At 34.0% G+C, this 22,749-nt stretch overlaps 1 protein-coding gene and 2 pseudogenes across 1 annotated transcript; all 3 read right to left on the reverse strand.

The window, feature by feature from the left end:
• Positions 1-313: 313 nt before the first annotated feature.
• Positions 314-1,573, reverse strand: LOC145062037 (xyloglucan endotransglucosylase/hydrolase 2-like; annotated as a pseudogene).
• A 6,290-nt stretch (positions 1,574-7,863) lies between these two features.
• On the reverse strand, positions 7,864-9,118 carry LOC145062108 (xyloglucan endotransglucosylase/hydrolase 2-like; annotated as a pseudogene).
• Positions 9,119-15,423: 6,305 nt separating this feature from the next.
• LOC145061415 (xyloglucan endotransglucosylase protein 1-like) lies at positions 15,424-16,673 on the reverse strand. The gene is made up of 3 exons (XM_079008874.1): positions 16,373-16,673; positions 16,051-16,244; positions 15,424-15,959 (listed from the first exon to the last, which is right to left on the reverse strand). Exons 1-3 carry the CDS (start codon positions 16,643-16,645, stop codon positions 15,563-15,565), a joined length of 864 nt encoding a protein of 287 aa, XP_078865000.1. The 5' UTR covers positions 16,646-16,673; the 3' UTR covers positions 15,424-15,562.
• Between the last annotated feature and the right edge of the window lie 6,076 nt (positions 16,674-22,749).

The raw sequence follows: 22,749 nt of genomic DNA on the forward strand, positions 1-22,749 counted from the left end.
TTTAAGATCTAGTGCATAACGTATCATATATACATGAAGTTACAATTAACTAAGGCATACGAGACTTTAGCCATTTCTTCCACATACAATGTTTCCTATCGAAAACAATGATAGACCTCTAGGATCATTTTTTGTTGTTAATTCTACACATAATGAAGTTTGTATGTAGTGTCGAAAAAAAAAGGATTTTAGAAATTATAATGTTTTTACTAATGACTTTCGATTTTGACCAACTAAACTATATAATTAGATATGAACGAAAAAGATATTTCAATTATTGTAGTGTGCTGTTAGACAATGCGTTTTTAAAGTGTACATGGAATCTTATACTTGTGTATTTATTTGTATTTTCAATTTGAATGTTTACAATGAATCAAAGAATAAATAATCATGAAGATCAGAAATCGATCAATAAAGAATAAAAAATATGGATATCAAGTTAGTAAGCAGGCTTAAAGGAATCTAGAGGTCTTGCATTCCGCTGAAATACCATTGGGAAACCGTTTGCGGTCGTTGCAGTAGTTGTAGATCATGTGCTTGGTTTGCACCCATCGGATCCTATTTCGGCCAGCTGCATCAAGTCCTTGGGTACTCCATGACTGGTCATCATTTATTGAGCTTGTAGATACTGAATTGGGACCAACTTTTTTGGCATTGGCATTGAATTTCCTGTATAACGCGGTGAAAGGCGCATTAGTCCAGTCGGTCTTCACACACACGCCCACCTTGGGTTGCCCAGTCATCCGCGTTCCACAGGCTGGCATAAACCCCCATGGGTTGGCTCTTGGGAAATGGGACTCCAGCAGCATCATTGTTATTGAACACCCTTACTGGTATGTTATCTATCAAGAAACTGAAGAGACAAAGAGCTTTATATAGGAACAGCAGAAAAACATGAGAAAGGAAGAGAACCAATTAATGTTTATGTTGGATGCGTGACTTACATAATTCTTAGACTGTTCCATACGATGGTATAGGTGTGGAAGGCTGCGGTAGGGTCAAACCAAAGGTGGAACTGCTGTTCTTTGTTTCCTTTCCCTTGTGAATACACATTGGTGTGAATTGTGTAAGGGTTTCCCGTGGAGTTGCCCAAGAACTCGAAGTCGATCTCATCGTGACCCGCACCTTGTGATGACAACTAATGTGATTTAATACAAAGACATGGTTATTATCAGCCTTTAAAAGATTAATACAAATGAGTGATCACAATATATATATTTAATTCAGATATGAAATTCAAGATTGGAACCGATCGATGGTACTCACGTAGAATGTGGTGACGGTGCCAGCAGAATTGCCTGGTACTAGTTTGAGTTGCATGTCGAACCTTCCAAACAGGTACTCGTGCTTCGACTGGAAACCCGATCCAGAGTATTGGTCGAGTGAAAGTGAAAGATCCTGACCTCCATTCAGAATTTTAGCACGTTCACCCCCAAAACTGATGTCCATGTCATCGTAAAAACTCCCTGCTGATACTGCTACTATTAGAATTGATATTAAAAGAACAACTGCACAAAGATTAGAGTTCGACTTTGCCATTATTGTTTGTATGGAGAGAGAGAGAGAGAGAGAGAGAGAGAGAGAGAGATGTTATGTTTGTGAGAAGTAGTACTGATATCGTTTATATAGAGAGGTGTGGCTGCGTTGACAGTTTTCAATAGGAACCATCCTTGTTACTGAAGGATGTCATGATGGCTAATGGATGCACCAATATCTATTGACGCGTGCCAACTAACATTATTCTTCTGGACAAGGGCAGGAGCGGTGGGTTTTTTTTTCTATACGTCTGGCAAATCAAAAGTAGCAAATTTGTCATATTTGGACCGGTGGTTGACATCATACCTAATATAAATTTGTTTTAATTGTTAATAAGGGAAAATAAAATCCTTAAAACTAATTAAAACTAAAACTAATTATATATCTGTCGGTAAAGGGAACCATCAGCACCGGCGGACTACCAACTGATTAACGATTTAATACATATCGTCGACAAATATATATGAAATCTCGCTAAATTATCAACGTTTTGCCCATTTCGGTGTTAAAACTTATTGATGATACAACTGTATGCAAATTCCCCTAACATCTTCCTTTTCATTTAGTTTTATTACCAAATTCGTCCAATTTATCCAAAAGATTGGTTTCCCTCTCCCTCCTCGGCTTCCCCTTTAAATGAAAACATCACTTGTACGGAATGGAGATTTATATGAAATGGATCAAACTCAACTCTATGTACATTGAATAGAAAAATATGGGAAGGATAGCTACAATATGTTGTTTGAGATTATTTATTTTTGGTTCATTCAGAACATTATTATTATATCATGTACAATTATATTTCTTAACTATCACATTCTTAAAGTTGATTAAAAGTCGGCAAATATTGATTTCTTCGGAGTGGTTGGGATCTTGATTGAGTTCTTGAAATTTAATAGGGAAAGTAAATTTGTGATAGGCTTGAACAAGTACATAGATGTTATAATTTACTGTAGGTGTGAAACCGAAGATGACGTTTGAGGACGAGGACACTCCTTAAAGAGGGTAACTAAGAAATTTACCATTATTTGTTTTTTTGAGTTCTCAAATGTGTTGCAATCTAAAATGCATGTTTATAGGGAATAACAGCAGTTAAAACAATTTGTCTTAGTCATAACCTTGTAATGTTGATAATTGAATATTTATATATGTTATAGATTTTTGTTTCTTAATTTAACGGATTCATTGAAAGAAATCAAGAAAAAAATGGTATCATCAATGGGATGAACATTTATCTACCATGCGAACATAATGGATATCTACACGAGGATTGAAATTATCGTAACAAAACATTACATTAGTCTGAAAACAACATGATATTTAGTGTCAAACCAAAATATAGTAGTTACATATGTCTCATATATATAAATATATACCTATATATCCATTTGTGAAGGGAACCAATAATGATAGACTTCTAATTGATCAACGATTTAGTAAAGATCATAAACAAAGATATATAAAATCCCGCTAATATAGCAAATTTGTACCTGTTTAGGTGTTAACACTTATATGTTGATGTCTATTTGAGCCCAATATGCAATTATTGTATTTCGTTTTAGTTTTCATATTTGCTCGCATGTTCTATAACAAAGTTAAATTCTAGACTATAGTTTTAACACAAATAGTACTTGTTTATCTTTTTAGTACAACTTACACCTAAAGTTATTATGAAGTCTTTCCTTGAAGCCACTCCGCAACAGGAGTCCATGCTTTGTCTCTATAGCGACCATGAAATGGAAAGGAACACCAGACTCCTCAAGTAACAATCTCATCGACAAACACATATGAAATCTCACTAAATTACCAACTTTTTTACCTATTTCGGTGGTAACACTTAATGATGATAAAACCGGATGCAAATTCCCCCAAAGATCTTCTTTTCATTAAGTTTCATTACTAAATTCAATCAGTTAATCTAAAATTGTGATTTCCCTCTCCTTCCTCGGTTTTCCCTTTAAATGAAAGCATCACTTGCACGAATAAGAGATTTATAAGAAATGGATCAAATGCAACTCTACTTGTATTAAATAAAGAAATATAGGAAGGAAACCTACAATTTGTTTTTCAAGATTATTTATTCTTAATTCATTATACTTTATCCATTATTATATTATGTACAATTATATTTTTAGCAATCACATTCTTAATGTTAATTAAAAGTTATCATAAAAAGAAAAGGTTGGGATCTTGACTGATTTCTTGAAATTTGGAAGGGAAAGTAAATTCATCATAGGATTGATGTTGTGACTGCAATTTACTATAGGTGTGAAATTGAAGATGTCGTTTGAGGACGAGGAACCTCTTTAAAGAGGCTACATAAGAAATTACCATTTAATGGTGATAACTGAATATTTATATTTGTTATAGTTTTTTTCTTAAATTTAACGGATTTATTGAAAAAAACCAAGAAAAAAATGGTATCATGAATGGGATGAACATGTATCTACCAGTGAACATAACACATATTTACACGAGAGATTGAAACTATAGTAACAAAACATTAGATTAGTCTCAAAACAACATGATATTTAGTTTCAAACCGACATCTAATAGTTATGCATGTCTCAAATGTATAAATACATACAAGCATTATTAGCTATTCAACGTTGGCTTCCAGTTCATTAAGGATTTAATACAAATCATCGACAAATATATATGAAATCTTCCTGATTTAGCACATTTTTACCCATTTTGGTGTTAAAACTTATATGTTGCAGTCTATTTGAGCCTAATATGCAATTATTGTATTTTTATTAAGTTTTCATTTGTGCTTGCATCTTCTGTAACAAAGTTAAAATTCTGGACCTTAATTTTTAGATAAATACACTAATAGAAAAATATCCTTTAATGACAAGAATTGCGTGTCATAGAAGGATACATATGACACGCAAATGCGTGTCAATGAAGGGCCTATCATAAAGGAAGACCGCACGCATTTATGTGTCGTAACCTTACGACGCGCATTTACGCACATAGTGCGTATCATTAAAGCTCGTGTCATAAAGAAAGACAATTTTAAAGGTTTTAAAAAAATATTTTTTTAAATGGATTTAATAATTTCCAAATTAGATGACAATTATTGTCTCAAAATATAAAATAGCATATCATTAAAAAAAAAAAAAAAAAGACAATCCATTTAAAAAGATATAGTATGTCAAATAATAATAATCATTCCCATGTTTAAATAAATGTAATACAAAAACTATTTCATCATATCTTATCAATTCCCCTAACAATACACCATCTCCGATTAAGACTTGTATTCAGACCAATTCACCTACCTCAAACGCAACAATTGAAACATGAGACCCAACCGATCCTTTATATAGTCCCTTTGGTCCATTATCTTTCCATATTAGCCTAGGGACCTCTAAGATTCACATGTGTTTCTTCAATCCATTTTTTGGTCGATTTGATGACACCAAAGTATGCTACACCTATTGCAAGAGATCCAGTTACCCCAGTTGCCTCCTCTCTATAAAAAAAACAATACTCAAAAACTAATAGCAAGTGATATAATACTAAATGAATAAATGTTTGATTCGACTAGAGATTCCATCAATGACAGTCACGTGTGTTTCTCCTTCATTGCTCCAAGATTCTTTTCCACTTTCATTTAATTTACCAAGAGTCCAAATGGTTGCAAATTAAATAAAGCAAGATTATTAAAAAAAAGGTTTCTTATTTCTTTAATGGGTTACATAAAAGTCACCATTTTAGCTTTCATGGATTCATCTTCTAAGTTATCACAACTTTTATTAATACAAATAACATGTATAACAACCTACATAGTTTTATCTTCTATTTCAGGATGGTAATAAAATGGAGAATCGATTTGCTAAATGCATAGTAATACCATACATTTACAAACTCCCCTACAGAAAATTTAGCAAGCAAAAGCAAACATTCCATGAAAATAAACTATCTATAATCTTTTTCGTATTAGAAAGCACAAACCAAAAGGAAAATTAAGAACGCTAACACTAAATCATCAAAAAAAAATCATCAATCTAATTACAAAGTAACAATTGGATTTTGTAACAAATGAAAACAATTTCCAATCATAATCAATATTTCAAACCTAAAAAGTTTAAAAAAATAATATACTTATAAAACGAATAAGTTATTACCAAGTTAGAGAGAGAGAGAGAGAGATCCGGTACATTGGAGGCTCGCTGAGGCTTAGGCGACATCAATGTTCACTCTAGTCTCCAGTAACGACCTGGACTCCGGCAAAGACAGCTGCACAATGGAGGAAAGATTTTAGGCGGCCAAGTCACAAGAGTCATGAGAGAACGAGTGTTAATGAATAAGAAAGAGAGAATAATAAATGATGTGTGTAAAGGACGAGATTTAATGAACCCTATAAACCTAAACATTTTGTAGAGCTGCAAAAAGAAGAAAGGGAGATGCACAACCGCGAAATGTCATTGGGTTTTCTTCGGATGATGTTTGTACAGAAGAAGGAGGAGACGCATCATAGACATCAAAATGACGAATGGGAGGTGATTAGAGAACAAGGCAGGCGCCGAGGTTTTTTAATATTTTCGGGTTTTCAACCCACCCCCCCCCCCCCGCTAGTTATTAAAGGATGGAAAACGTGTGTCATTCCTCATGAAAACTTACAAAATGACATGCTTATACGACATACTTTTTTTGATAGGTACCCTCAATGTTGTTTTGTGACATTAATTTTAGGGCACGCAAAAGTTTGTCTCCTAAATGCTTCAAATTTTGGGAGAGCTGAACCCTTGCGTTGAAATAATCCACTAAAGAGGGGGTCCATCACATAGCCATAGTATATTTCCAATGCAATAAAGTTATGTAGTGTCTTTTTTCTTTCATCAAGGGGTATTTTCATGGGTTTGCCTTCGTATCGTGTTCATACCGTTGTATTGAATGATCCCGGATGCTTGCTTTCTTTTCATATAATGCATACAGCTTTGGTTGCTGGTTGGGCCGGTTCTATGGCCCTGTATGAATTAGCAGTTTTTGATCCTTCTGACCCTGTTCTTGATCCAATGTGGAGACAGAATATGTTCGTTACACCCTTCATGACTCGTTTAGGAATAACCAATTCATCGGGTAGTTGGAGTATCACGGGGAGTTTTATGTATCATAAATCATTGTGTGCCATGGTTCGCATGCCATTAAAGTGCTGTTTTTTAGTAGTGATAGTACTTTTTAATCTTTTTAGTACAACTTACACCTAAAGTTACCGAGAAGTCTTTCGTTGTAGCAACTCAGTAATAGGAGCCCTTTCCTTTGTCTTCATAGCGACAATGTGGTTGAAAGAAAGATCAGGCTCCTCAACTCACAATATCCCAGGTGGAAAATAATCAACCAATCTTCTGCCACCTAAACTTAATCTTTGTTAACCACATCTCTCTATAGGCCTTCCTTCTTTCCAACTATCTTTCCAAGTATCTAGAAACCAATTGACGCTTTACATAGATTCAACTTCTGTATCATGATTGCCTTGGAAAACATGTCTACTAGATTCTTAGTACCAAGGATCTTCTTTGGGTTCCGAGTCCAATGGCTAATTGATTGTTTGATAAACCGTTACTTCATCTACACATACTTTGTTCTATCATGAATGATTAGATTCTTTGAAAGGTGAAATGCACTATGGTTTTAATAAAGTAGGACACAGTCTTTTTTTGCCCAAATATATGAAAATTTTCAACCAAATAAGTTCTAAGGATAATTTTTTCAATTTCCATTCATTATGCTTCTATGGTTAATAGATGAATACTCTTTCCAAAGTGTGGATATCCAACTGATGGTTATACCCGCAATGGTATACAAAAACCCTGTTATGGTTTTCCCTAAATATCTAGAACATCTCTTATCTACATCACTGAAGCCTTCTATGACTAGTTTCTTTCTTCTGAAAGGTAAGGTAACCACATAAGTGCTTTTCAAATAGCATAACGACCACTTCATCCCTTCCTAATTTTTTTCTTGTATTTGACATAAACCTGCTACCGCCTCCCACTACATTACAATTTAAGATCTAGTGCATAACGTATCATATATACATGAAGTTACAATTAACTAAGGCATACGAGACTTTAGCCATTTCTTCCACATACAATGTTTCCTATCGAAAACAATGATAGACCTCTAGGATCATTTTTTGTTGTTAATTCTACACATAATGAAGTTTGTATGTAGTGTCGAAAAAAAAAGGATTTTAGAAATTATAATGTTTTTACTAATGACTTTCGATTTTGACCAACTAAACTATATAATTAGATATGAACGAAAAAGATATTTCAATTATTGTAGTGTGCTGTTAGACAATGCGTTTTTAAAGTGTACATGGAATCTTATACTTGTGTATTTATTTGTATTTTCAATTTGAATGTTTACAATGAATCAAAGAATAAATAATCATGAAGATCAGAAATCGATCAATAAAGAATAAAAAATATGGATATCAAGTTAGTAAGCAGGCTTAAAGGAATCTAGAGGTCTTGCATTCCGCTGAAATACCATTGGGAAACCGTTTGCGGTCGTTGCAGTAGTTGTAGATCATGTGCTTGGTTTGCACCCATCGGATCCTATTTCGGCCAGCTGCATCAAGTCCTTGGGTACTCCATGACTGGTCATCATTTATTGAGCTTGTAGATACTGAATTGGGACCAACTTTTTTGGCATTGGCATTGAATTTCCTGTATAACGCGGTGAAAGGCGCATTAGTCCAGTCGGTCTTCACACGCCCACCTTGGGTTGCCCAGTCATCCGCGTTCCACAGGCTGGCATAAACCCCCATGGGTTGGCTCTTGGGAAATGGGACTCCAGCAGCATCATTGTTATTGAACACCCTTACTGGTATGTTATCTATCAAGAAACTGAAGAGACAAAGAGCTTTATATAGGAACAGCAGAAAAACATGAGAAAGGAAGAGAACCAATTAATGTTTATGTTGGATGCGTGACTTACATAATTCTTAGACTGTTCCATACGATGGTATAGGTGTGGAAGGCTGCGGTAGGGTCAAACCAAAGGTGGAACTGCTGTTCTTTGTTTCCTTTCCCTTGTGAATACACATTGGTGTGAATTGTGTAAGGGTTTCCCGTGGAGTTGCCCAAGAACTCGAAGTCGATCTCATCGTGACCCGCACCTTGTGATGACAACTAATGTGATTTAATACAAAGACATGGTTATTATCAGCCTTTAAAAGATTAATACAAATGAGTGATCACAATATATATATTTAATTCAGATATGAAATTCAAGATTGGAACCGATCGATGGTACTCACGTAGAATGTGGTGACGGTGCCAGCAGAATTGCCTGGTACTAGTTTGAGTTGCATGTCGAACCTTCCAAACAGGTACTCGTGCTTCGACTGGAAACCCGATCCAGAGTATTGGTCGAGTGAAAGTGAAAGATCCTGACCTCCATTCAGAATTTTAGCACGTTCACCCCCAAAACTGATGTCCATGTCATCGTAAAAACTCCCTGCTGATACTGCTACTATTAGAATTGATATTAAAAGAACAACTGCACAAAGATTAGAGTTCGACTTTGCCATTATTGTTTGTATGGAGAGAGAGAGAGAGAGAGAGAGAGAGAGAGAGAGAGAGAGATGTTATGTTTGTGAGAAGTAGTACTGATATCGTTTATATAGAGAGGTGTGGCTGCGTTGACAGTTTTCAATAGGAACCATCCTTGTTACTGAAGGATGTCATGATGGCTAATGGATGCACCAATATCTATTGACGCGTGCCAACTAACATTATTCTTCTGGACAAGGGCAGGAGCGGTGGGTTTTTTTTTCTATACGTCTGGCAAATCAAAAGTAGCAAATTTGTCATATTTGGACCGGTGGTTGACATCATACCTAATATAAATTTGTTTTAATTGTTAATAAGGGAAAATAAAATCCTTAAAACTAATTAAAACTAAAACTAATTATATATCTGTCGGTAAAGGGAACCATCAGCACCGGCGGACTACCAACTGATTAACGATTTAATACATATCGTCGACAAATATATATGAAATCTCGCTAAATTATCAACGTTTTGCCCATTTCGGTGTTAAAACTTATTGATGATACAACTGTATGCAAATTCCCCTAACATCTTCCTTTTCATTTAGTTTTATTACCAAATTCGTCCAATTTATCCAAAAGATTGGTTTCCCTCTCCCTCCTCGGCTTCCCCTTTAAATGAAAACATCACTTGTACGGAATGGAGATTTATATGAAATGGATCAAACTCAACTCTATGTACATTGAATAGAAAAATATGGGAAGGATAGCTACAATATGTTGTTTGAGATTATTTATTTTTGGTTCATTCAGAACATTATTATTATATCATGTACAATTATATTTCTTAACTATCACATTCTTAAAGTTGATTAAAAGTCGGCAAATATTGATTTCTTCGGAGTGGTTGGGATCTTGATTGAGTTCTTGAAATTTAATAGGGAAAGTAAATTTGTGATAGGCTTGAACAAGTACATAGATGTTATAATTTACTGTAGGTGTGAAACCGAAGATGACGTTTGAGGACGAGGACACTCCTTAAAGAGGGTAACTAAGAAATTTACCATTATTTGTTTTTTTGAGTTCTCAAATGTGTTGCAATCTAAAATGCATGTTTATAGGGAATAACAGCAGTTAAAACAATTTGTCTTAGTCATAACCTTGTAATGTTGATAATTGAATATTTATATATGTTATAGATTTTTGTTTCTTAATTTAACGGATTCATTGAAAGAAATCAAGAAAAAAATGGTATCATCAATGGGATGAACATTTATCTACCATGCGAACATAATGGATATCTACACGAGGATTGAAATTATCGTAACAAAACATTACATTAGTCTGAAAACAACATGATATTTAGTGTCAAACCAAAATATAGTAGTTACATATGTCTCATATATATAAATATATACCTATATATCCATTTGTGAAGGGAACCAATAATGATAGACTTCTAATTGATCAACGATTTAGTAAAGATCATAAACAAAGATATATAAAATCCCGCTAATATAGCAAATTTGTACCTGTTTAGGTGTTAACACTTATATGTTGATGTCTATTTGAGCCCAATATGCAATTATTGTATTTCGTTTTAGTTTTCATATTTGCTCGCATGTTCTATAACAAAGTTAAATTCTAGACTATAGTTTTAACACAAATAGTACTTGTTTATCTTTTTAGTACAACTTACACCTAAAGTTATTATGAAGTCTTTCCTTGAAGCCACTCCGCAACAGGAGTCCATGCTTTGTCTCTATAGCGACCATGAAATGGAAAGGAACACCAGACTCCTCAAGTAACAATCTCATCGACAAACACATATGAAATCTCACTAAATTACCAACTTTTTTACCTATTTCGGTGGTAACACTTAATGATGATAAAACCGGATGCAAATTCCCCCAAAGATCTTCTTTTCATTAAGTTTCATTACTAAATTCAATCAGTTAATCTAAAATTGTGATTTCCCTCTCCTTCCTCGGTTTTCCCTTTAAATGAAAGCATCACTTGCACGAATAAGAGATTTATAAGAAATGGATCAAATGCAACTCTACTTGTATTAAATAAAGAAATATAGGAAGGAAACCTACAATTTGTTTTTCAAGATTATTTATTCTTAATTCATTATACTTTATCCATTATTATATTATGTACAATTATATTTTTAGCAATCACATTCTTAATGTTAATTAAAAGTTATCATAAAAAGAAAAGGTTGGGATCTTGACTGATTTCTTGAAATTTGGAAGGGAAAGTAAATTCATCATAGGATTGATGTTGTGACTGCAATTTACTATAGGTGTGAAATTGAAGATGTCGTTTGAGGACGAGGAACCTCTTTAAAGAGGCTACATAAGAAATTACCATTTAATGGTGATAACTGAATATTTATATTTGTTATAGTTTTTTTCTTAAATTTAACGGATTTATTGAAAAAAACCAAGAAAAAAATGGTATCATGAATGGGATGAACATGTATCTACCAGTGAACATAACACATATTTACACGAGAGATTGAAACTATAGTAACAAAACATTAGATTAGTCTCAAAACAACATGATATTTAGTTTCAAACCGACATCTAATAGTTATGCATGTCTCAAATGTATAAATACATACAAGCATTATTAGCTATTCAACGTTGGCTTCCAGTTCATTAAGGATTTAATACAAATCATCGACAAATATATATGAAATCTTCCTGATTTAGCACATTTTTACCCATTTTGGTGTTAAAACTTATATGTTGCAGTCTATTTGAGCCTAATATGCAATTATTGTATTTTTATTAAGTTTTCATTTGTGCTTGCATCTTCTGTAACAAAGTTAAAATTCTGGACCTTAATTTTTAGATAAATACACTAATAGAAAAATATCCTTTAATGACAAGAATTGCGTGTCATAGAAGGATACATATGACACGCAAATGCGTGTCAATGAAGGGCCTATCATAAAGGAAGACCGCACGCATTTATGTGTCGTAACCTTACGACGCGCATTTACGCACACAGTGCGTATCATTAAAGCTCGTGTCATAAAGAAAGACAATTTTAAAGGTTTTAAAAAAATATTTTTTTAAATGGATTTAATAATTTCCAAATTAGATGACAATTATTGTCTCAAAATATAAAATAGCATATCATTAAAAAAAAAAAAAAAGACAATCCATTTAAAAAGATATAGTATGTCAAATAATAATAATCATTCCCATGTTTAAATAAATGTAATACAAAAACTATTTCATCATATCTTATCAATTCCCCTAACAATACACCATCTCCGATTAAGACTTGTATTCAGACCAATTCACCTACCTCAAACGCAACAATTGAAACATGAGACCCAACCGATCCTTTATATAGTCCCTTTGGTCCATTATCTTTCCATATTAGCCTAGGGACCTCTAAGATTCACATGTGTTTCTTCAATCCATTTTTTGGTCGATTTGATGACACCAAAGTATGCTACACCTATTGCAAGAGATCCAGTTACCCCAGTTGCCTCCTCTCTATAAAAAAAACAATACTCAAAAACTAATAGCAAGTGATATAATACTAAATGAATAAATGTTTGATTCGACTAGAGATTCCATCAATGACAGTCACGTGTGTTTCTCCTTCATTGCTCCAAGATTCTTTTCCACTTTCATTTAATTTACCAAGAGTCCAAATGGTTGCAAATTAAATAAAGCAAGATTATTAAAAAAAAGGTTTCTTATTTCTTTAATGGGTTACATAAAAGTCACCATTTTAGCTTTCATGGATTCATCTTCTAAGTTATCACAACTTTTATTAATACAAATAACATGTATAACAACCTACATAGTTTTATCTTCTATTTCAGGATGGTAATAAAATGGAGAATCGATTTGCTAAATGCATAGTAATACCATACATTTACAAACTCCCCTACAGAAAATTTAGCAAGCAAAAGCAAACATTCCATGAAAATAAACTATCTATAATCTTTTTCGTATTAGAAAGCACAAACCAAAAGGAAAATTAAGAACGCTAACACTAAATCATCAAAAAAAATCATCAATCTAATTACAAAGTAACAATTGGATTTTGTAACAAATGAAAACAATTTCCAATCATAATCAATATTTCAAACCTAAAAAGTTTAAAAAAATAATATACTTATAAAACGAATAAGTTATTACCAAGTTAGAGAGAGAGAGAGAGAGAGAGAGAGAGAGATCCGGTACATTGGAGGCTCGCTGAGGCTTAGGCGACATCAATGTTCACTCTAGTCTCCAGTAACGACCTGGACTCCGGCAAAGACAGCTGCACAATGGAGGAAAGATTTTAGGCGGCCAAGTCACAGGAGTCATGAGAGAACGAGTGTTAATGAATAAGAAAGAGAGAATAATAAATGATGTGTGTAAAGGACGAGATTTAATGAACCCTATAAACCTAAACATTTTGTAGAGCTGCAAAAAGAAGAAAGGGAGATGCACAACCGCGAAATGTCATTGGGTTTTCTTCGGATGATGTTTGTACAGAAGAAGGAGGAGACGCATCATAGACATCAAAATGACGAATGGGAGGTGATTAGAGAACAAGGCGCCGAGGTTTTTTAATATTTTCGGGTTTTCAACCCACCCCCCCCCCCCCCCCGCTAGTTATTAAAGGATGGGAAACGTGTGTCATTCCTCATGAAAACTTACAAAATGACATGCTTATACGACATACTTTTTTTGATAGGTACCCTCAATGTTGTTTTGTGACATTAATTTTAGGGCACGCAAAAGTTTGTCTCCTAAATGCTTCAAATTTTGGGAGAGCTGAACCCTTGCGTTGAAATAATCCACTAAAGAGGGGGTCCATCACATAGCCATAGTATAATTCCAATGCAATAAAGTTATGTAGTGTCTTTTTTCTTTCATCAAGGGGTATTTTCATGGGTTTGCCTTCGTATCGTGTTCATACCGTTGTATTGAATGATCCCGGATGCTTGCTTTCTTTTCATATAATGCATACAGCTTTGGTTGCTGGTTGGGCCGGTTCTATGGCCCTGTATGAATTAGCAGTTTTTGATCCTTCTGACCCTGTTCTTGATCCAATGTGGAGACAGAATATGTTCGTTACACCCTTCATGACTCGTTTAGGAATAACCAATTCATCGGGTAGTTGGAGTATCACGGGGAGTTTTATGTATCATAAATCATTGTGTGCCATGGTTCGCATGCCATTAAAGTGCTGTTTTTTAGTAGTGATAGTACTTTTTAATCTTTTTAGTACAACTTACACCTAAAGTTACCGAGAAGTCTTTCGTTGTAGCAACTCAGTAATAGGAGCCCTTTCCTTTGTCTTCATAGCGACAATGTGGTTGAAAGAAAGATCAGGCTCCTCAACTCACAATATCCCAGGTGGAAAATAATCAACCAATCTTCTGCCACCTAAACTTAATCTTTGTTAACCACATCTCTCTATAGGCCTTCCTTCTTTCCAACTATCTTTCCAAGTATCTAGAAACCAATTGACGCTTTACATAGATTCAACTTCTGTATCATGATTGCCTTGGAAAACATGTCTACTAGATTCTTAGTACCAAGGATCTTCTTTGGGTTCCGAGTCCAATGGCTAATTGATTGTTTGATAAACCGTTACTTCATCTACACATACTTTGTTCTATCATGAATGATTAGATTCTTTGAAAGGTGAAATGCACTATGGTTTTAATAAAGTAGGACACAGTCTTTTTTTGCCCAAATATATGAAAATTTTCAACCAAATAAGTTCTAAGGATAATTTTTTCAATTTCCATTCATTATGCTTCTATGGTTAATAGATGAATACTCTTTCCAAAGTGTGGATATCCAACTGATGGTTATACCCGCAATGGTATACAAAAACCCTGTTATGGTTTTCCCTAAATATCTAGAACATCTCTTATCTACATCACTGAAGCCTTCTATGACTAGTTTCTTTCTTCTGAAAGGTAAGGTAACCACATAAGTGCTTTTCAAATAGCATAACGACCACTTCATCCCTTCCTAATTTTTTTCTTGTATTTGACATAAACCTGCTACCGCCTCCCACTACATTACAATTTAAGATCTAGTGCATAACATATCATATATACATGAAGTTACAATTAACTAAGGCATACGAGACTTTAGCCATTTCTTCCACATACAATGTTTCCTATCGAAAACAATGATAGACCTCTAGGATCATTTTTTGTTGTTAATTCTACACATAATGAAGTTTGTATGTAGTGTCGAAAAAAAAAGGATTTTAGAAATTATAATGTTTTTACTAATGACTTTCGATTTTGACCAACTAAACTATATAATTAGATATGAACGAAAAAGATATTTCAATTATTGTAGTGTGCTGTTAGACAATGCGTTTTTAAAGTGTACATGGAATCTTATACTTGTGTATTTATTTGTATTTTCAATTTGAATGTTTACAATGAATCAAAGAATAAATAATCATGAAGATCAGAAATCGATCAATAAAGAATAAAAAATATGGATATCAAGTTAGTAAGCAGGCTTAAAGGAATCTAGAGGTCTTGCATTCCGCTGAAATACCATTGGGAAACCGTTTGCGGTCGTTGCAGTAGTTGTAGATCATGTGCTTGGTTTGCACCCATCGGATCCTATTTCGGCCAGCTGCATCAAGTCCTTGGGTACTCCATGACTGGTCATCATTTATTGAGCTTGTAGATACTGAATTGGGACCAACTTTTTTGGCATTGGCATTGAATTTCCTGTATAACGCGGTGAAAGGCGCATTAGTCCAGTCGGTCTTCACACGCCCACCTTGGGTTGCCCAGTCATCCGCGTTCCACAGGCTGGCATAAACCCTCATGGGTTGGCTCTTGGGAAATGGGACTCCAGCAGCATCATTGTTATTGAACACCCTTACTGGTATGTTATCTATCAAGAAACTGAAGAGACAAAGAGCTTTATATAGGAACAGCAGAAAAACATGAGAAAGGAAGAGAACCAATTAATGTTTATGTTGGATGCGTGACTTACATAATTCTTAGACTGTTCCATACGATGGTATAGGTGTGGAAGGCTGCGGTAGGGTCAAACCAAAGGTGGAACTGCTGTTCTTTGTTTCCTTTCCCTTGTGAATACACATTGGTGTGAATTGTGTAAGGGTTTCCCGTGGAGTTGCCCAAGAACTCGAAGTCGATCTCATCGTGACCCGCACCTTGTGATGACAACTAATGTGATTTAATACAAAGACATGGTTATTATCAGCCTTTAAAAGATTAATACAAATGAGTGATCACAATATATATATTTAATTCAGATATGAAATTCAAGATTGGAACCGATCGATGGTACTCACGTAGAATGTGGTGACGGTGCCAGCAGAATTGCCTGGTACTAGTTTGAGTTGCATGTCGAACCTTCCAAACAGGTACTCGTGCTTCGACTGGAAACCCGATCCAGAGTATTGGTCGAGTGAAAGTGAAAGATCCTGACCTCCATTCAGAATTTTAGCACGTTCACCCCCAAAACTGATGTCCATGTCATCGTAAAAACTCCCTGCTGATACTGCTACTATTAGAATTGATATTAAAAGAACAACTGCACAAAGATTAGAGTTCGACTTTGCCATTATTGTTTGTATGGAGAGAGAGAGAGAGAGAGAGAGAGAGATGTTATGTTTGTGAGAAGTAGTACTGATATCGTTTATATAGAGAGGTGTGGCTGCGTTGACAGTTTTCAATAGGAACCATCCTTGTTACTGAAGGATGTCATGATGGCTAATGGATGCACCAATATCTATTGACGCGTGCCAACTAACATTATTCTTCTGGACAAGGGCAGGAGCGGTGGGTTTTTTTTTCTATACGTCTGGCAAATCAAAAGTAGCAAATTTGTCATATTTGGACCGGTGGTTGACATCATACCTAATATAAATTTGTTTTAATTGTTAATAAGGGAAAATAAAATCCTTAAAACTAATTAAAACTAAAACTAATTATATATCTGTCGGTAAAGGGAACCATCAGCACCGGCGGACTACCAACTGATTAACGATTTAATACATATCGTCGACAAATATATATGAAATCTCGCTAAATTATCAACGTTTTGCCCATTTCGGTGTTAAAACTTATTGATGATACAACTGTATGCAAATTCCCCTAACATCTTCCTTTTCATTTAGTTTTATTACCAAATTCGTCCAATTTATCCAAAAGATTGGTTTCCCTCTCCCTCCTCGGCTTCCCCTTTAAATGAAAACATCACTTGTACGGAATGGAGATTTATATGAAATGGATCAAACTCAACTCTATGTACATTGAATAGAAAAATATGGGAAGGATAGCTACAATATGTTGTTTGAGATTATTTATTTTTGGTTCATTCAGAACATTATTATTATATCATGTACAATTATATTTCTTAACTATCACATTCTTAAAGTTGATTAAAAGTCGGCAAATATTGATTTCTTCGGAGTGGTTGGGATCTTGATTGAGTTCTTGAAATTTAATAGGGAAAGTAAATTTGTGATAGGCTTGAACAAGTACATAGATGTTATAATTTACTGTAGGTGTGAAACCGAAGATGACGTTTGAGGACGAGGACACTCCTTAAAGAGGGTAACTAAGAAATTTACCATTATTTGTTTTTTTGAGTTCTCAAATGTGTTGCAATCTAAAATGCATGTTTATAGGGAATAACAGCAGTTAAAACAATTTGTCTTAGTCATAACCTTGTAATGTTGATAATTGAATATTTATATATGTTATAGATTTTTGTTTCTTAATTTAACGGATTCATTGAAAGAAATCAAGAAAAAAATGGTATCATCAATGGGATGAACATTTATCTACCATGCGAACATAATGGATATCTACACGAGGATTGAAATTATCGTAACAAAACATTACATTAGTCTGAAAACAACATGATATTTAGTGTCAAACCAAAATATAGTAGTTACATATGTCTCATATATATAAATATATACCTATATATCCATTTGTGAAGGGAACCAATAATGATAGACTTCTAATTGATCAACGATTTAGTAAAGATCATAAACAAAGATATATAAAATCCCGCTAATATAGCAAATTTGTACCTGTTTAGGTGTTAACACTTATATGTTGATGTCTATTTGAGCCCAATATGCAATTATTGTATTTCGTTTTAGTTTTCATATTTGCTCGCATGTTCTATAACAAAGTTAAATTCTAGACTATAGTTTTAACACAAATAGTACTTGTTTATCTTTTTAGTACAACTTACACCTAAAGTTATTATGAAGTCTTTCCTTGAAGCCACTCCGCAACAGGAGTCCATGCTTTGTCTCTATAGCGACCATGAAATGGAAAGGAACACCAGACTCCTCAAGTAACAATCTCATCGACAAACACATATGAAATCTCACTAAATTACCAACTTTTTTACCTATTTCGGTGGTAACACTTAATGATGATAAAACCGGATGCAAATTCCCCCAAAGATCTTCTTTTCATTAAGTTTCATTACTAAATTCAATCAGTTAATCTAAAATTGTGATTTCCCTCTCCTTCCTCGGTTTTCCCTTTAAATGAAAGCATCACTTGCACGAATAAGAGATTTATAAGAAATGGATCAAATGCAACTCTACTTGTATTAAATAAAGAAATATAGGAAGGAAACCTACAATTTGTTTTTCAAGATTATTTATTCTTAATTCATTATACTTTATCCATTATTATATTATGTACAATTATATTTTTAGCAATCACATTCTTAATGTTAATTAAAAGTTATCATAAAAAGAAAAGGTTGGGATCTTGACTGATTTCTTGAAATTTGGAAGGGAAAGTAAATTCATCATAGGATTGATGTTGTGACTGCAATTTACTATAGGTGTGAAATTGAAGATGTCGTTTGAGGACGAGGAACCTCTTTAAAGAGGCTACATAAGAAATTACCATTTAATGGTGATAACTGAATATTTATATTTGTTATAGTTTTTTTCTTAAATTTAACGGATTTATTGAAAAAAACCAAGAAAAAAATGGTATCATGAATGGGATGAACATGTATCTACCAGTGAACATAACACATATTTACACGAGAGATTGAAACTATAGTAACAAAACATTAGATTAGTCTCAAAACAACATGATATTTAGTTTCAAACCGACATCTAATAGTTATGCATGTCTCAAATGTATAAATACATACAAGCATTATTAGCTATTCAACGTTGGCTTCCAGTTCATTAAGGATTTAATACAAATCATCGACAAATATATATGAAATCTTCCTGATTTAGCACATTTTTACCCATTTTGGTGTTAAAACTTATATGTTGCAGTCTATTTGAGCCTAATATGCAATTATTGTATTTTTATTAAGTTTTCATTTGTGCTTGCATCTTCTGTAACAAAGTTAAAATTCTGGACCTTAATTTTTAGATAAATACACTAATAGAAAAATATCCTTTAATGACAAGAATTGCGTGTCATAGAAGGATACATATGACACGCAAATGCGTGTCAATGAAGGGCCTATCATAAAGGAAGACCGCACGCATTTATGTGTCGTAACCTTACGACGCGCATTTACGCACACAGTGCGTATCATTAAAGCTCGTGTCATAAAGAAAGACAATTTTAAAGGTTTTAAAAAAATATTTTTTTAAATGGATTTAATAATTTCCAAATTAGATGACAATTATTGTCTCAAAATATAAAATAGCATATCATTAAAAAAAAAAAAAAGACAATCCATTTAAAAAGATATAGTATGTCAAATAATAATAATCATTCCCATGTTTAAATAAATGTAATACAAAAACTATTTCATCATATCTTATCAATTCCCCTAACAATACACCATCTCCGATTAAGACTTGTATTCAGACCAATTCACCTACCTCAAACGCAACAATTGAAACATGAGACCCAACCGATCCTTTATATAGTCCCTTTGGTCCATTATCTTTCCATATTAGCCTAGGGACCTCTAAGATTCACATGTGTTTCTTCAATCCATTTTTTGGTCGATTTGATGACACCAAAGTATGCTACACCTATTGCAAGAGATCCAGTTACCCCAGTTGCCTCCTCTCTATAAAAAAAACAATACTCAAAAACTAATAGCAAGTGATATAATACTAAATGAATAAATGTTTGATTCGACTAGAGATTCCATCAATGACAGTCACGTGTGTTTCTCCTTCATTGCTCCAAGATTCTTTTCCACTTTCATTTAATTTACCAAGAGTCCAAATGGTTGCAAATTAAATAAAGCAAGATTATTAAAAAAAAGGTTTCTTATTTCTTTAATGGGTTACATAAAAGTCACCATTTTAGCTTTCATGGATTCATCTTCTAAGTTATCACAACTTTTATTAATACAAATAACATGTATAACAACCTACATAGTTTTATCTTCTATTTCAGGATGGTAATAAAATGGAGAATCGATTTGCTAAATGCATAGTAATACCATACATTTACAAACTCCCCTACAGAAAATTTAGCAAGCAAAAGCAAACATTCCATGAAAATAAACTATCTATAATCTTTTTCGTATTAGAAAGCACAAACCAAAAGGAAAATTAAGAACGCTAACACTAAATCATCAAAAAAAATCATCAATCTAATTACAAAGTAACAATTGGATTTTGTAACAAATGAAAACAATTTCCAATCATAATCAATATTTCAAACCTAAAAAGTTTAAAAAAATAATATACTTATAAAACGAATAAGTTATTACCAAGTTAGAGAGAGAGAGAGAGAGAGAGAGAGAGATCTGGTACATTGGAGGCTCGCTGAGGCTTAGGCGACATCAATGTTCACTCTAGTCTCCAGTAACGACCTGGACTCCGGCAAAGACAGCTGCACAATGGAGGAAAGATTTTAGGCGGCCAAGTCACAGGAGTCATGAGAGAACGAGTGTTAATGAATAAGAAAGAGAGAATAATAAATGATGTGTGTAAAGGACGAGATTTAATGAACCCTATAAACCTAAACATTTTGTAGAGCTGCAAAAAGAAGAAAGGGAGATGCACAACCGCGAAATGTCATTGGGTTTTCTTCGGATGATGTTTGTACAGAAGAAGGAGGAGACGCATCATAGACATCAAAATGACGAATGGGAGGTGATTAGAGAACAAGGCGCCGAGGTTTTTTAATATTTTCGGGTTTTCAACCCACCCCCCCCCCCCCGCTAGTTATTAAAGGATGGGAAACGTGTGTCATTCCTCATGAAAACTTACAAAATGACATGCTTATACGACATACTTTTTTTGATAGGTACCCTCAATGTTGTTTTGTGACATTAATTTTAGGGCACGCAAAAGTTTGTCTCCTAAATGCTTCAAATTTTGGGAGAGCTGAACCCTTGCGTTGAAATAATCCACTAAAGAGGGGGTCCATCACATAGCCATAGTATATTTCCAATGCAATAAAGTTATGTAGTGTCTTTTTTCTTTCATCAAGGGGTATTTTCATGGGTTTGCCTTCGTATCGTGTTCATACCGTTGTATTGAATGATCCCGGATGCTTGCTTTCTTTTCATATAATGCATACAGCTTTGGTTGCTGGTTGGGCCGGTTCTATGGCCCTGTATGAATTAGCAGTTTTTGATCCTTCTGACCCTGTTCTTGATCCAATGTGGAGACAGAATATGTTCGTTACACCCTTCATGACTCGTTTAGGAATAACCAATTCATCGGGTAGTTGGAGTATCACGGGGAGTTTTATGTATCATAAATCATTGTGTGCCATGGTTCGCATGCCATTAAAGTGCTGTTTTTTAGTAGTGATAGTACTTTTTAATCTTTTTAGTACAACTTACACCTAAAGTTACCGAGAAGTCTTTCGTTGTAGCAACTCAGTAATAGGAGCCCTTTCCTTTGTCTTCATAGCGACAATGTGGTTGAAAGAAAGATCAGGCTCCTCAACTCACAATATCCCAGGTGGAAAATAATCAACCAATCTTCTGCCACCTAAACTTAATCTTTGTTAACCACATCTCTCTATAGGCCTTCCTTCTTTCCAACTATCTTTCCAAGTATCTAGAAACCAATTGACGCTTTACATAGATTCAACTTCTGTATCATGATTGCCTTGGAAAACATGTCTACTAGATTCTTAGTACCAAGGATCTTCTTTGGGTTCCGAGTCCAATGGCTAATTGATTGTTTGATAAACCGTTACTTCATCTACACATACTTTGTTCTATCATGAATGATTAGATTCTTTGAAAGGTGAAATGCACTATGGTTTTAATAAAGTAGGACACAGTCTTTTTTTGCCCAAATATATGAAAATTTTCAACCAAATAAGTTCTAAGGATAATTTTTTCAATTTCCATTCATTATGCTTCTATGGTTAATAGATGAATACTCTTTCCAAAGTGTGGATATCCAACTGATGGTTATACCCGCAATGGTATACAAAAACCCTGTTATGGTTTTCCCTAAATATCTAGAACATCTCTTATCTACATCACTGAAGCCTTCTATGACTAGTTTCTTTCTTCTGAAAGGTAAGGTAACCACATAAGTGCTTTTCAAATAGCATAACGACCACTTCATCCCTTCCTAATTTTTTTCTTGTATTTGACATAAACCTGCTACCGCCTCCCACTACATTACAATTTAAGATCTAGTGCATAACATATCATATATACATGAAGTTACAATTAACTAAGGCATACGAGACTTTAGCCATTTCTTCCACATACAATGTTTCCTAT

This window comes from Lactuca serriola, chromosome 7, assembly GCF_051521515.1.
Source record: "Lactuca serriola cultivar US96UC23 chromosome 7, Lser_US96UC23_V15, whole genome shotgun sequence".
Taxonomy (NCBI): Eukaryota; Viridiplantae; Streptophyta; class Magnoliopsida; order Asterales; family Asteraceae; genus Lactuca; species Lactuca serriola.

Excerpts from the sequence above, each read along its gene's own strand:
- LOC145061415 (XM_079008874.1), bottom strand. The coding sequence starts at position 16,645 with ATGGCAAAGTCGAACTCTAATCTTTGTGCAGTTGTTCTTTTAATATCA. Across the intron at positions 16,245-16,372 it reads GCACCGTCACCACATTCTAC|TTGTCATCACAAGGTGCGGG; the intron begins GTGAGTACCATC and ends AAATCACATTAG. Across the intron at positions 15,960-16,050 it reads TGGAACAGTCTAAGAATTAT|TTTCTTGATAGATAACATAC; the intron begins GTAAGTCACGCA and ends TTGTCTCTTCAG.